Below are 16,631 nucleotides of genomic sequence, written 5' to 3' on the forward strand. Positions count from 1 at the left end.
AATGTGAACTGAGTTACATGAATATGAAGCACGCTTTTAAAGCCATATGGGTTCAAAATGTGGTGAAATAAGCTTGTCCTGTCCTAAAAAAATGTGGTCAGATGCATAAAAGATGATCAAGGAATAATCCTGTAGTTTCTATCTATTTTACAAGCATCACTATAATTCCTCTGTAAAGAAAGAATATACAGTGGCATTAGAAGTATTAGTGGGAGGTAAACACAATGAGAGGTTTGAAAGAAAAAAGCATCCCTTGCAATAAAAAATATTGGTGAGTTCTTTGAAATCGCACACATTTTCCCGTGTTCCACTAGAATGAATAATAAAGGAAAATATGTGGCGCTTTAAATTAATTGGATTCTGTTTTGACCAGTTTTCATAGAACCTTTATTCCATCCCCCTTCCTCGGCAGATATGCCAACTCTGATTAAACAAGGGTTTTGTTTTTTATTGTTTTCTATTGAATAAGTGTGTGTTTATAACCTAGAACATATACATGTGTGCTCATGCACACCCTTCAAAATGTATGTGGTGGTACTCTGAGCAAAGTTATTATTTATTGGCTCTGGATTTAAAAAATAAAGCTGCCTGACCCATTGAGTTCAGTTTAGTGTTCCAAATCTTTCTTTGCGTTAAAAAATTGTTCCGACTTCAAACAGCTAAACACAATCATTTAATTTGGTGTTTGGTGCAGATTCAGATCCACTAGATTGACTTGAAAATTGACATTGGCAGATTCTGTTCAGCGACTGAGCGGAGGGGGCAGGGGAGGTGGAGGGTGAGAGGAAATGTGAGTGTGGTAGATTTAGACTGTGTATCTCTCTCAGAAGACCTTCCCCATATTGCCTTAAGTGAGTCCTGCTGGGAGGGACTAGTTTTGCAATACACAAACGCTCCTATCCAGCTGGTGGATGTAATATCTGATGGCCCTGGTTGTTCCCTGAGGATAGTGGGACATCTGCAAAAAAAAGAGAGAGAGAAATCAGCAGCCTACTTTCCTGTATTGAGAGTCGAAATAAAATGGCTGTATGGAATTGACATTGAAGTTTCCTGTCCCATTTGATTTTGGTGATCAAGGTTTAATTTGCTCTGTAATATTACAGTAACACAAGCAACTTGCTCCTTTTTCCAAACTTCTTGCTTGCAGCTGGAACGCTGTTGATTTAGACAGCTTTTTGTTAAGATTATTTTAATTGTAATTCAACATTTGGAATTCACCAGACCTAATTCTCACCTGTTTTCTACATTGCAGACCAGACCAGGATCAATCAAGAAGTCCAGTTCGTATTCTGAGCATTCTGCTTTGGTGTACTGCTACAACTGCTCCCAGAAAGGACATTATGGATATGTAAGTCTCAGTAGTGTCTGGCTAAATGTTAAATGTATCCGTCTTATACATATGCTTATCTTCACTCTGGTGTGTGGTTGGGGGAATGAGCTGAAAGACTCACACTAGCAGTGTAGAAAGAACAACGCTAATTAAATATTTGTGATCTTGCAGCATTGTTAAAAATAATTGGATGCCACTGTAAAATGATCTGGATCAGATAAAAGAAGAAACACCTTAGGCTAATTTTTAAAAACGTGTGTGTGCGTGCATGTGTGTGTTACAGAGAGCGATAGCATATATATGGAAGAAATGGATAGTTGCTGAAGGCATTTAACCTTAAGTTCTCCTGTGGGTGTGGGGTGGAATATTGTTGAAATGTTCAGTCTCTCCACTTTAGTCAGCCAGACTATTTCAAATTGGCAGGATTTGGTACTCCCAGTTGTTCTGACATTGGGATAGGTCTATATTAAAGTACCATAGAAGGAGTCCCAAAACCATGCCTTGAAGCAGTGCCATCTGATTAGAAATTCCCCCTCCCCTGCCAACTTTCCAGGCCATTTAACCGCCAGTTTCCATACAGAAAAAATGGATGGTTTCTAACCTGTAACTTAATATCTCTTATTGAGTTTCATATAATTTCTTTATTAGGGAACAAATTTTGCAGGATGATGAGGGCATTTAGCACCTTACAGGATCAGTTCCTTGATATATATTTTGATTGTCAGTATCCTCACTGGTGGAGCTCTGCACCTGTAGACACACAAAACAGGTGCTGTCGTCTTAGCTTTGCTGTGAAATATGTCCGGGGGAAATTTTGCAATGAGAAACAGTATTGATAGAAAATCCGCATTCCTAGTGTCTTGAAAGCTTCAGGTTCATGCTTTTCTAAAGCTTATGAATAGTATTCATCCAAACCCCCAAACACTCCTTCCTTCCTTCCTAACTGTCGTACATGTCCACGTAGGCACAGCATTTGCCATGTTTTTCAGCATCACAAACAGAATGGGGTATGTTGTTTTCAAGGAGTTTCAATCCTCGTATGAAATGGTATGGGGACATAAGGCAGTTAAAGGTCAGTCGGGCTAATTAGGGATACCCCCCAGCAGACTTAAAAGTTAAATGAAGAACTTTAAAATTGGTGCACAACTTTACTTGGAGCCAATGTAAAGATTTCTAGATTGGAGTGCTGTATTGTGACAAACATGTACCTGTTAGGAAATCTGCTACACTTTGGATAAAGTGTGTCCTTGGGGGTGGGGAGGGACCCCAGAAAATAGGCAACTGCAATAATCCAATCTAGATCAAATATGAGCATTAGTCATCAGCCCTATGTCATTCATATTGAGCAGCAGTCTCACAAGCTTGGCAGTAGTTCTCAGATGGTACAAAACGGTCTGCCTAATGATAGATCTAAGGTTCAAGTCATCTGTTTTAAGATGAATTGATAAATCTGCTGATAGTATGACACGGCAACATTTATTCCTGTAGTTTGTTCTGTCGTTGCTCAATGTAGGATTTCAGACTTTAATTATCAGAACCTTCTACAAAGGAAATGTTTAAATTATTGGTCACATTTCTTATCTATAAACAGAATAAACTCCAAACCAGTAAAATATATATATACTTGGTGCTTTAAAAGAGCTTATATCACAAAGTTGAAAATAATTACAAGCCGAAACATTTGGGAGAAAAAATTTAAACAGAAAACGTGAATGATAATTGGGAAGTGTTAAAATGTTCTTGACGCCCAAAAAGTCACAGTCAAGAGAGAAGACCACAGTGGTTGAAAAAATTAATCTGGCTTAGAGGGGAAGTGAAAAAATAAAACATTGTAAACGAGGAAGTGGAAGTTGATAGTAATGAATGTGTAAATCAGAAAATTGAGAATTGTAGGAAATTGATAAGGGAAGCAAAAGGACACAAGAACAAAATTATGCCCAGCAAAATTCAGGACAAAAAGAAGAAGTTTTTTAAGAATATTAGGAACAAAATGAATACTAACAATGTTATTGGAACATTATTAGATGGAAATGGTAGAATTGTCAATAATAAAGCATAAAAGATGGAAGTGTTCGAAACATATTTGTAATATATTCATATCAGATGAAGATGAAATAATTTCCTTTCCAACAGCAATTAAGGGTGATGTTAAACTGCAGCTACTAAAGCTAGACATTTTTAACTTAGCAGAACTGGGTGACTTGCAACCAAGAGTATTAAAAGAGCTGGCCAAGGAGCTATCTCAACCATTTATGTTGATTTACAATAAATTTTGGAACACTGTGGAAGTTCCAGAAGACTAAAAAGAGTAAGTAGGGTGATCCAGGTAATTGTAGACCTACCTGCCTGACACTGATTCCAGAAAATAATGGATACAGGACTTAATTAATAAAGAATTAAAGGAGGGTAATATAATTAATGCCAATCAGCATGGTTTTATTACAAATAGATCTTGTCAAATTAACTAGATACCTTTTCTGATGAGATTGCAAATTTGGCTGATAACAGTAATGGTGTTGATGCAATAGACTTCTGTAAGGTGTTTGACTTGGCATCACATAACATTTTGAGTAAGAAATTAGAATGATACATAATTAAAATGGCACTCTTTAAATTGTCAAAGATATAACAAGATCCAATGGCTGGACGTTGAAGCTAGACAGATGCAGATTAAAATTAAGGCACAAATTTTCAACAGTGAGAGTAATTATCCATTGGAACAATTTACCAAGGTCTGTGCTGGATTTTCCATCACTGGAAACTTTTAAATCGGGAAGCAGAAGGGTATTGTGTTTGCGGCCTTGTGCATCGGCAGAGCAGTTAAAAATTCAGTCTTTTGTAATTAAAGAGTGTGTCATTCACACTTTGGCTTAAGTTGCTCTATTGTAAAAATTCCAGCTCTGAAGTGGCTGAAAGTACGGACGGTGGCCCTTGCAGACATCTCGGTACTGTTGCACCTAGACACATGAAGTCAGTAGATAGAGTTCAAATCTACAGATCCCACAAACAAAGAGAGCTGGTTCATAAAGCAAGTACAAAAACCATTGCTCCTCTCAACTCAGGGTTCTAAGAGATGGACATCTCTGCCTGGGTTTAAAAAGTCTGACTTTAGAACAGAAAAAGCCTGCAGGAATGCCAAAATAACTAGCTCTGCGTGGTCTTCCTCAATTTGCTGTTTCCAAACCCCAAGAAGTAAATGACACACAGCAGAGTGTTCCTTTCCTTTAAAGCTGAAGTGTACCAAGGTGACTAAGGAGAGAGAAGGCTCAGATGATGGTTTTGTAAAGAACTGTCTCAGCCAACGTTTTTCACAATTGCCCATCATATTTTAAGCTACCTCTTACTCCAGTTGATGAAATCTGAAATACTCTGTACTTGCTAGACATTTAGGGATTCACTAGACTTTCACCATTCCCAAAAACTGAAGCAACAGCAAAAAGGTAGTTAATGGCTAGAGTTAACAGGACCATTTCCATTCATAAGATCATTGTAGGCCAACACATTTCCTCCATTGTTTTTAGATGTGGAAATACTTGGACATATACTTAATACAGCATGAATGCCTTGAGGTTACAATTGCCATAGACTTAAGTTACCATATTATCTGTTTACTCGGAATAAATTCTTTTTAAAACTGTCGCTTCCAAGAATGCTCCATTTCATTGCAATCTATACATCCAAGCCATCCATTGGAACAGCCATAACGAGGACTCATTTTTACGGGTCTCACCATTAAGTGTAACAACTTCCCACGTTAATCAGTGACAACCCATTGCATTATTCAGATTTTGCAGCAAGTTTTGCATGTAACAAAACTAAGGAACTGGGTAGTGTCTGCAGATGTGCCTTGCATTCACATCCAAATGTATCAATCAAATAGAAAATACTTCTGTTGGGTTAGTAGAAGGCTGTTCTTTCAGTCCTATGTGGTTACCTCTAGTGCTGAAAAATGTCCCAAGAGTATTTAATGGTGCAAAGTGTATGGCAGTATATTTGAGAGAGAAGGGTGTGGGAAAGTGCATGTTGTACACTACTGAGATGATTATTCAATGCAGTGAAGTTAAAAGAGGAAGCAGAAGTGTTGGTTTTGGAGGCATGTGCATTTCATCCACTAGGGCTTTACTGTCAACATATTAACAACATGAAAACTAGCAAAAGGGCCATCTGTCTGCGGCACAAGTCCTAGACTTTGTGCAGCATCTCAGAACAGACCTGAGGGAGTGTGTTTCACAGCCATCAAAGAAGATAACTGTGTCTTTGCATTACTTGTCTAAAACAGGATCACCGCTGCTTTTGAGTACATATTTGGCTATTTTTTGGCTTAATGTTTCCTTTCACTCACTCTCTTCCTAGGCTTCTCTCATCTTAAACCTTGGCCAAGTGTATAACATGCATCTTTGAAGCCTTTTTATGTACTAAAGATGCAGTTATGCTTCTCTGTCACTTTATACCTGAGTGGAATTGGGGCATGTACGAGCTGAGATTATGCAAAGGGCAGAATCCTGTGCTTTATAGAGACTCAAACTGTCTCTCTCCACCACTTGGTTTTACATTGAATTATTGCATTAGGATGACTGGCTCATGCCACTCAAATTTAAAAGATTTTTTTTCCTACCTATGTCTTAACATTTCACCATATAGGCATTGTATCAAACAGACCTCACAGGAAGAAGAGGAGCGTTAGTTGCTTAACATGGTAGGGAGTCCTTTATCCCCTTTTCTCAGGGGCTGCCTGGCACTTTCCAATATTCAGAAGAATCTAATAAGTGGTGAAAGTACCATGTTGGAGGCAAGAATAGGAAAAAGTTTGGGATTTGTAATTATCAGTAGTTAGACACAGATTACAAATTGCAACAATATACATTGCATGCCAGAAAAGGGAGTAGATTGATTCTGAGACCTACACATTTCTGTTGGAGAACTGCCATATTGGAGTCCTTATCCAGCGGCTCTGTAGTTGTGGGACATGCCGCCCGCCCTCCCTCCCCCCAGTTTCAAAAAAGAAACTGGTTTTAGAATTCTGTAGAAAAAGTCAGAAGTAGTTCTGATTTGTTTGTAGGCATTTCACCTGTCTTTGCTGTCTGTCCCATCACACTCCCTTCAAGTGGCCTCTTTAAAGATCACTGAAAAAATACTTCAGTGTCCTCCTCTTGATCTTTCCCAGCAATAACCAGTTCATTAGCCATTTTACAGCCCCCTGCCCCACATTTATTCTGCTAATATGTGTTTTGAGGAGTTTGGCAAGAGGGTTACAATCTCGACATGTCAGGTGCTGAGTACTGCTGGAAACAGCTTGCTAAATGTATTGTGCCAATAATTAATGGCTGACCTGGAATGGAAGTCTTGTGGTCCGATATGCATCTCTTTCCTGGATATTCGTATTGTGTAATAGAATCCTAGAACCACAGGGTTAGAAGGGACCACAGTGGACGTGTAGTCTAACCCCCTGCCAAGATGCAGGATTTGTTGTGTCTAAACCATCCAAGACAGACCATCCTATCCAGCCTCCTTTGGAAAACCTTCCGTGAAGGAACAGCTGCAATCTCTTCCATTGTCCTACTGTTCTTACAGTTCGGAAGTTTTTCCTGAGATTTAATCTAAACCTGCTATGCTGTAGTTTGAACCCATTGTCTCTTATCCTGCCCTCTGTGGCAAGACGGAACAATTTTTCTCCATCTTTTTTTTGGCAGCCTTTCAAGTATATGAAAAAGGCTATCATGTCCCCCCTTAATCTCCTCTTTTCCAAACTAAGCATACCCAGTTCCTTCAGCCTTTGCTCATCTGGCTGCATTCCATCCCTCTGATCATCTTTGACACTTGCCCCTGGATCCTTTCCAGTTTCTCTGCAGCCTTTCTATGTGGTTGGTGACCAAAACTGGGGCACTACTCCAGGTGAGGCCTAACCAGCACTGAGTAGAGCTATGCCTCTGTTAATGCAACCTAACATTGCATTTGCTTTGTTTGCAGCAGCATCCCATTGCTGACTCATGTTGAGGCTGTGATCCGCCACAACTCCCAGATCCTTCTCAGCAGCGTTGCTGCCAAGCCAGTTTTCCCCCGTTTGTATTTGTGCATTTGATTTTTCTTCCCTAAATGTAGCACCTTACATTTGTCTTTGCTGAATTTCATTTTGTTATCTATAGGCCAATTCTCCAATTTATCAAAACCCCTTTGAATTTTAGCTCTAGCCTCCAAAGTGTTAGCAGCCCCCGCTCCCAGCTTTGTGTCATCTGCACATTCGATCAGTATGCTCTGTATTCCTACATCTATGTCATTAATAAAGTAGGGCTGTCACGTTATTAAAAAAAATTAATTGCGATTAATCGCACACTTAAAAAAATTAATTGTGATTAATCACATTATTAAACAATAATGGAATACCATCTATTTAAATATTTTTTCGATGTTTTCTGCATTTTCAAATATATCGATTTCAATTATAACAGAATATAAAGTGTACAGTGCTCACTTTATATTTATTTTTGTTACAAATATTTGCACTGTAAAAAACAAAAGATATTCACCACATACAAATACTGCAGTGCAGTCTCTTTATCATGAAAGTTGAATTTATCCATGTAGAATTATGTACAAAAAAATAAAACAAGCCTACAAGTCCACTCAGTCCTACTTCAGCCAATCGCTCAGACAAACAAACTTGGTTACAATTTGCAGGAGATAATGCTGCCCGCTTCTTGTTTACAATGTCACCTGAAAGTGAGAACAGGCGTTCGCATGGCACTGTTGTAGCTGGCGTCACAAGATATTTACGTTCCAGATGCACTAATGATTCATATGTCCCTTCAGCTTCAACCACCATTCCATAAGACATGCTTCCATGCTGATGACGGGTTCTGCTCGATAACGATCCAAAGCAGTGTGGATTGATGCATGTTCATTTTCATCATCTGAGTCAGATGCCACCAGCAGAAGGTTGATTTTCTTTTTTGGTGGTTCGGGTTCTGTAGTTTCCTCATCGGAGTGTTGCTCTTTTAAGACTTTGAAAGCATGCTCCACACCTCATCCCTCTCAGATTTTGGAAGGCACTTCCGATTCTTAAACCTTGGGTCGAGTGCTGTAGCTATTTTTAGAAATCTCACATTGGTACCTTCTTTGCATGTTGTCAAATCTGCTGTGAAAGTGTTCTTAAAACGACAATGTGCTGGGTCATCATCCAAGACTGGTATAACATGAAATATATGGCAGAATGTGGGTAAAACAGAGCCAAAGACATACAGTTCTCCCCCAAGGAGTTCAGTCACAAATTTAATTAACACATTATTTTTTAATGAGCATCATCAACATGGAAGCATATCCTCTGGAATGATGGCTGAAGCATGAAGGGGCATATGAATGTTTAGCATATCTGGCATGTAAATACCTTGGAATGCTGGCTACAACAGTGCCATGCGAACGCCTGTTCTCACTTTCAGGTGACGTAAATAAGAAGCAGGCAGCAGCATCTCCTGTAAATGTAAACAAATTTGTTTGTCTGAGCGATTGGCTGAACAAGAAGTAAGACTGAGTGGACTTGTAGGCTCTAAAGTTTTACATCGTTTTGGTTTTGAGAGCAATTAGGTAACAAAAAATCTACATTTGTAAGTTGCACTTTCATGATAAAGAGATTGCACTACAGTACTTGTATGAGGTGAATTGAAAAATACTATTTTTTTGTTTATCATTTTTACAGTGCAAATATTTGTAATAAAAAATAATATAAAGTGAGCACTGTGCACTTTGTATTTTGTGTTATAATAGAAATAAATATATTTGAAAATGTAGAAAAACATCCGAAAATATTTAATAAATTTCAATTGGTATTCTAATGTTTAATAGTGCGATTAATCGTGATGAATTTTTTGAGTTAATTGCATGAGTTAACTGCGATTAATTGACAGCCCTATAATAAAGATGTTAAATAATACCGGACCCAGAACAGAGCTCTGTGAAACCCCACTCGAGACCTCCTTCCAATTTGACTTCATTTCATTAATATTTACTTGTTGCTTGCAGTTGTTTAACCAATTATGTATCCGCTTAATGGTAGTTCTGCTGAGACCGTATTTCTCCAGCTTACTCATCAGAATATCTTGTGGGACTCTGTCAGAAGCTTTGCTGAAGTCCAGGTATATGATGTCCATTGCATTCCTCCATCCACCAAACCAGTTACCCTGTCAAAGAAGGAAATCCAGCTGGTTTGGCAGGATTTCTTCTTGGTAAATCTATGCAGTAATAGCACTACACTTAAAATAACTCCCTGCTTTATCTCTTGCTTTGAGACTATTACAACCACGCACAGCAATATGTCTTAGGGCTTGTCTACGCTTGAAATGCTACAACAGTGCTGTGGCGCTTCAGAGTAGACACTACCTACCCTGATGGGAATGATTCTCCTGTCGATGTAGGTAATCTACCTCTCTGAGAGGCGGGGTGAACTCTTCCATCAGCCCAGCACTGGCTACACCCAGGGATAGGTCAGCTTAACTACACTGCTCAGGGGTGTGGATTTTTCACATCCCTGAGCAACATAGCTGGGTTGACCTAACTTCTTAGTATAGACCAGGCGTCAGTAAGCTTTTACACTAGTCTAATCTTCATTCTCACTGACACACGCTTTTCTTTCCAAACTGCCTTCCATTTGCATGAGCACTGAATGCAGTATGGCTAAGCTTCCCTAGCTACCGTTTTAAATGTCCTTCGAGATAGAGCCCATGTAACTGAAATCATTCTACCTGAGATCACATAACCCTAAAGTCAGAGGGCTTTTTGTGTTGTTCACTGTTCACCAGCTCCTGCCCATTACTCAGTTTTCATGCTTGTACAGTGTCAAGGTTAGCAAACTTTCAGGGAACATAATGTTGTCCCGGGGCTGGGGGTGAGGGGGAGGGTATCAGAGATGTCAGTGTTGATACGTCATATCTGCACACTGTGCTTTCTAGACTTTTGCTGCATATTTGACAGTATTAGTGTTCTGATTTGTTCAGTGGAACAAAGAAAAAAAGTCAAAGCTGAAACATTTGGGCGTATTTTGTCAGCTAGCTGTGCAGAGGGCCAGCACAAGTCTTGAGTGGGATTTAAGTTGGGTATGGGGGCAAATGTCACCTTAACAGACCATTAATAACATTGAAAGCTTACGCTATAGACTGCAGACTTCTTGAAGACCTGAGACAAAGACCCTGATCCAAGACCAACACAACTTGCAAAGTATCTATCAAAAGGAATCAAGAAAGGAGGGTTGGAAGATGAGATCACTTAGATGGCAGAATAAGGGTGGTTTGAGTTCCTTAACTGTGAATTTGCATATTTTCAAGTGTTTGGGGTTCTTGGACATTTGATCTTTTAACTTTCCTGATTTTTAATGTGTTTTTTTGTTTGTGTGTGGGGTTCTTCCTAACTTCAATGTGCTTATAAGGATTTTTACTCTTAAGTTACTGAAGTGTTCTCTGAATCTTAGCTTTACTTCAGCCAAGTTCTTTGTCTGAATAGGAACCAGAGTAGTTAGAAATTTAAAAAAATGCATTCAGTTGCCAAGTCCACTGCTGCCAGTTCAGGATCTAGTGCCTCATTGAATCTTGGCCCAAAGACCAAGGAAATCCTAGCTGAAGACATTGCTAGTGTGTTGTAGATCTAAAGTGTAGAGGAGGACGTCTGAGGACACATAGTAAGAAGGGATTGTAGGGTTAGCAGTACCAAAGTCTTGAAAGAAAGCTGCTCAGCGTCTGCTGGGGACATCAAAAAAGTGAAAGCTCCTGACGATTTCATGAGAGCTACAAGACAGACTTAACTAGGTTTGTGCAATGTTCAGAGAGGAAAAGAATCACACCTCTGAGAAATTTACAAGCGAAACAAAGCAGCAGTGAGTATCACATGGCCCCCTGAATAAGTGCAGTCAGGGTTATAGGAAGCAATACACATTTCGCCAGATTGGCTATCAAGACAGCAAGAACACACAGTTGGTATGATTGCACGATTCGTATTTGCCAATCTGCGAGATTGAGAAATGAGCCCCACTCTAAGTGAGGTTCTGAGGACAACTAAACCAATCAGTTCCCGTGACTCAAGATTCTAGACTTTCCCATCTCATCTCTTCTTCACACCACGTCGGATGTATTTGCAGGCGAAGTCTCCTGCAGAACGTGTTTTGATTCAGTATCTTTCAGAAAGTTAATTTTGGCCAGATCCTCTCAATCAATCAATTAATTTTTTGTACAGCACCTGCCTACAATGTGCCTGACTCTAGCCCTTCACTTCTGTGTGTACTACATTTGCTAGATAACTTTATAAATCAACATAAGAGCAGGTTTGTAATAATCAATGGGAGACATGGGATTCCAGGTGTCCCTCCCCTAGCTGTCAAAGGATAGTAACAAAGAAGTTAAGTAAACATTTAAATAAATGTTGCTTCGTAGGCACAATTGTGATACAAATATACGCAGGGCTATTGGAAACTAATACAATTATCAGGATTTAAAGAACTGAAGGCCAGATCCCCAGCTGGTGTAAATCAACATTGAGACTTGAGTGGAATAAACCTGATTTATACTCTTTGAGATTCTGGCCTGGAGAATCTGGTTTATTTCCTTAACTCTGAAATCAATAATCCAAAGCTTAACAAGATGTCACAGCATGTAGTAACCTAAAATGTGATTTGCAGGAGTGCTCAGAGAAGCGGATGTACAATGGGGCATTCCCTTCTTCCCCATTCATCTACTACTATGACGATAAGTATGACATCAAGAGGAGAGCTCAGAGGGCAAAGAGAAAGGTTGAAGGTATGGTATATTTTGTGAAATACTTCTTACTGACCATCACATTTTTAAGTGGTCTTTTATCAGGGTACATTGGTATACTTACTGCTTTTAATTAGACATTTTGTAATCTTGGCTTTTTCCATGTTGTGGAAGATGATGATGGAGATTATCTCAATCAACAAGCAGGGCAAGGTTGATGAGTTTAGTAACCTCAGTCTGTTCCTGAAATTCATTGTTCCAAGCCTCTAAAAGGACACCAGGAAGTACTTTAACCCTAAAATCTCACAGACCTTAAAATGGTTATAAACTGATGGGAAGTGTTCTCTGAATTGTAAAATATGTTGTTAAAAATCTGTTACCAAAAACAATTACACTGAAAAAAAACCCAATATATATGAATGGCCACTTTCTACAATGAGACCACTTGTGGAGGAAGGTACCACTCAACATGAGTAAAGCTGGCAGGGTCTGGTCCTTACTCTGTCCAGATCTCTGAAAACCCATCTGTAGAGCAGGTATATCTACTTCACAGCCAGATCAGCCAATTTTTGGATTGCAGAATCTTGACTATAGAAACGTCAGAGGTAAAATGACACCGTTTGACTTTCCAATCTCAGATTGAATATATAGGTCTTCCAAAGATAATCGTTTTTTAAACTGAGCAAATGTCATATGAAGTCACTGAGAGAAAATGATTATGAAAACCCACAGTATCGCTTTTCTGGCTGCAACTGCACTTTAAAATGACATGACGATAAACTTCTGGCTTACCCAGTGTTTGCCAAAATGTCTGAGTTTTACCCAGGTCCTCAGATTTTTACATACCAGGTCAATTGCTGACCCCCAAACTGCAAACAGAGCTGTGGTTTTCCAGGGTTGTGCTTCTGGCCTCCTAGTGACTATTAAAAGAAACTTTTCTATTTTACAGAACTTCAAGAAGCCGGCCTTTTGCCAGCGCAGTTCAAGAGACTGCGCAAGGAGGAAGAGTGCAGGGGACAGTGTCTTAAGAAAAAGAAAAACCTTTGGAAAGAGCATGTCAAGAGTCCTAAAGAAGAAAAGCGCCACAAAAAGGCCAATAAGAAGTCCTGGGCAGAGGAACACAAAGAGAAGAAACACAAGAAAGATGTCCAAAGGAATAACGACCAGGAGGAGGACTTTCCTAGGGGGGGTAGAACACACTCCCCTCAGGGCAGCAAAAAGGGCAGCACAAAGCATCACAGCTCTGCCTTCTCTCCACATGGCAGGAAAACAAAAAATGGCCAGGAGCTGCTGGATGCAGCTAAAAAGAAGAAGAAAAAGAGAAGGCAGAGAAACAAGAAAGACAGTAGTTCCACCATTGATGAGAGCTTATTCCTTATCAAACAGAGGAAAAAGAAATCAAAACAGGAATCCAGCTGCTAACCTGTCAACAGAAAGCTACGGTGGGCGGGGGGCATAACTCACCACCATTTTGCCATGGTATTTTTCTGACCCTGTGCTAAGATGTAGAATTTGAATCCACCTTTGCATACGGGCTTGGATGTGTAAAACCAACATGACAAAGAATACTGAGCTTGTGACTCTCAGCTTCTTAAAGAGAGTATTTGCCAACGGGTAGACAGTGGTTAATGTACGCGAGTAAAATCATACTGTATTTTTTGGCAGTCCCTCTTTTTCTGTAAGTCGATGAAAGGTTGGGAAATTTTTATTTTTGTTTGGGGTTTCTTTGTTTGGATGAATGAGGGAAAAGGTCCGTAGTGGGGAGGTTTGGCCTTCTGTCCTTTGAGCGATTCCTTTTAAGACTGCTACACCTGTCAAAATACTGTAGTTAAGCAAATGTGATTCCCTTGCAGCCTGACTTTAAAGAGAGACTTTCACACTGGGGAGACTTGGAGAAGGGGCAGGGAAGGGGAAAGTAAACAGCAATACAAAAAACAATCTTTTTGGTGAAGCATTTTCTTGCTTTTCACCCAGCTGTCGTAAAATGTTGTATTGTACTTACGACATGACAGTCTTTTGCTGTGGAAACTCATGGGATGTCACAAATTCATCATAATCACAGCATTGCAAGTTTAAGTATCAGGAGCAGATGAACTACGAGGAAGCAAATCCTTGACTGAATAACAAATCTTTCTGCTAACTGGTAAGCAAGAGAAGTTCAATTAAAAAATGTTACAAGCAGTTGGGTTGACATCTGGAATTAAATATGCCATAGTTTTCCACAGTGTGGAAGTCCTGCTTTTTAAAAGATAAAATTATGTAGCCAAGCTATAGAATGCAAGCAATTTACCTGCTTCCAGAAATATAATGCCTAAGTTTAATGACTTAATGGGTCGTTTTGTTTTGTTTTGGTTTTTTTAAGAAATGAAGTATTTTTTGTACTCAACGAATTAAAAACTTTGTAAGGATAAATACTTTATCAAAGGAACCAACCAAATAAAGTTTTACGTGGGGATACATGAAAAGATACATTGGTTATACATTTTTCTTTTGAGGTAGAAAACAATACCTGGGTTTTGTTAACAAGATTAAATTATGTCAGTTCCAACCAAAAGGCTCTCTGCTATGGAATAATATAGAAACCCTCTTCGGAGCACCTTTTCTAGCCTGAGCAAAACAGTAGCTAACAATAATGGCTTCATAGAGTTGGTATGTTTTCCTTGAGAGAGTTTTGCTGGCTTTGAAAACTGTTGGATTTTGAAACTGAATAGGATGTGTGTTAACCTGTGTAGGCAAGCCCTTAGTTACATGGGGAGAATTGCCTGCATAGCTATGCCAGTAAAACTCCATATGTGGACACTGTTATCCCAGGATAATTATGCTGGTAATTTTCCATATGTAGACAAAGCCCTAATTCATCGGCTTTTGGGTTAAAAGGATCACCTGGGTGAACGTAAGGATTTCAGTAGCCATATTCTTACATATCAGAGATTATTTGGAGCAAAAATAGACAAATATGAATTCATGTATCTCGGGCCCCAATTCCACTTCACGTCAGATGTGTCCTCAGAGGTGGTTTCAAACTGATTTTTGTGGAACTCAATGCTGTATTTAAATGACAATTCTCTTGGGGTACTTGAAAAAAATTAATCACATGTAATTTTTTTAATTCACTCTTGAAAAGACTTTTCCCTAATATCCATTCTGAGCCTCCTTCCCTATCAGGTGCATTTCACGTTCCTTTTCTCTTCTCAGCGGACCCTCCCGTCTGGACTAAAGGCCCTTGTGGGACAGCAAATTGAGGAGTTTTTCTTGCTTTGGATTGACTCCATCAGCCAACCCCCGGGGCCTCTGTTCTGTCTCTGGTGTTGGGGTATGGCCAGCAGCTGGGCTCCTTCAGAAGAGGAGAGTTTTCTGCACCGTAGGAAGTGGTCTGCTCTTCCCCCTCATGCAGTCCGCTCCCAAAGCCCAGGATACAACACCCAGCGTAATGAGTTGTAAGTGAGCACCCAAAGGAACAGCATGGCCCTGCCCCTTCCTCGGGCTCGCACCCCGTATACAATGTAATACACCGGTAATGGGCAATCCAGGCACTGGAGATCCTGTTACCATCTTCCGGGAAAACAAACCTATTCAAAGCACACACGCAGTCCTGCACGAATGGAATTCATCCCGGCAGGGGGGCTCCGTGGGTATGTCTACACTGCAAGTAAACGCCTGCATCTGGCCGGTGTCAGCAGCGTTGGGTTCATGGGGCTCAGCCTACAAGGCTGTTTAATTGCAGTGCAGATGTTCAGGCTCAGGGACCCTCCCTGCAGTGGGAGACTCCGGAATTACCTCAGCAGCCAGCAATGAGTAAAAGGCCCCGATGTGACGTGGGCTGTCATAAACGAGAGAGGTTAGAAGGCGATAATTCAAGGGCGGGCAAACTTTTTTGGCCTGAGGGCCACATTGGGTTTCCGAAATTGTATGGAGGGCCGGTTAGGGGAGGCTGTGGCCCAGCCCCTGCCCCTTAGCTGAGCCCCCACTGCTTCTCTCCCCCTGACAGCCCCCCCTCCCCCCGGGACTCCTGCCCCATCCAACTGCCCCTGTTTCCTGTTCCCTGATGGCCCCCCTGGGACCCCGGCCCCATCCACCCCTCCCTGTCCCCTGATTACCCCTGGATCCCCCACCCCTGACCTCCCCCCACCGCCCATCCAACCCCTCCTCTCCTTCCTGACTGCCCCCCCGGGACCCCTGCTCCATCCAACCACCCCTTCCTCCCTGTCCCCTAACCACCCCCAGAACCCCTGCCCTGACTGCCCCCCGCAACCCGATCCAACTTGCCTTCACCTTCCTGACTGATCCCTCGGGACTCCTGCCCCCATGTTCCCTGCCCTCTGACCGCCCCGACCCAATCCACACCCCCGCCCACTGACCACCACCCTGAACTCCCCTGCCTTCTATCCCCCTGCTCCCTGCCCCCTTACCTGCCTGGAGCACCAGTGGCTGGCGGCGCTACAGCCACGCCGCCCAGAGCACCAGGACAGACAGCCGCGCCGCTCGGCTGGACCCAGCCACGCCACCACACAGCACAGAGCACCGGGTCAGGCCGCAGCTGCGCTGCCCCAGGAGCTCGCAGCCCTGCTGCC

General features: G+C 41.1%; 1 protein-coding gene across 3 annotated transcripts in view; it reads left to right on the forward strand.

The window, feature by feature from the left end:
* Positions 1–14,521, forward strand: part of ZCCHC7 (zinc finger CCHC-type containing 7) — a 174,081-nt gene extending 159,560 nt beyond the window's left edge. For all 3 annotated transcript variants that reach the window (XM_054032870.1, XM_054032871.1, XM_054032869.1), the window contains exons 7-9: positions 1,253–1,348; positions 11,985–12,102; positions 13,010–14,521. In XM_054032870.1, the coding sequence (XP_053888845.1) occupies positions 1,253–1,348; positions 11,985–12,102; positions 13,010–13,482 (687 nt within the window). In that variant the 3' untranslated portion in view covers positions 13,483–14,521. The remainder of the gene's footprint in view (positions 1–1,252; positions 1,349–11,984; positions 12,103–13,009) is intronic.
* Positions 14,522–16,631: the final 2,110 nt, after the last annotated feature.

The sequence above is a fragment of the Malaclemys terrapin genome, chromosome 6 (assembly GCF_027887155.1).
Source record: "Malaclemys terrapin pileata isolate rMalTer1 chromosome 6, rMalTer1.hap1, whole genome shotgun sequence".
Classification (NCBI taxonomy): domain Eukaryota; kingdom Metazoa; phylum Chordata; order Testudines; family Emydidae; genus Malaclemys; species Malaclemys terrapin.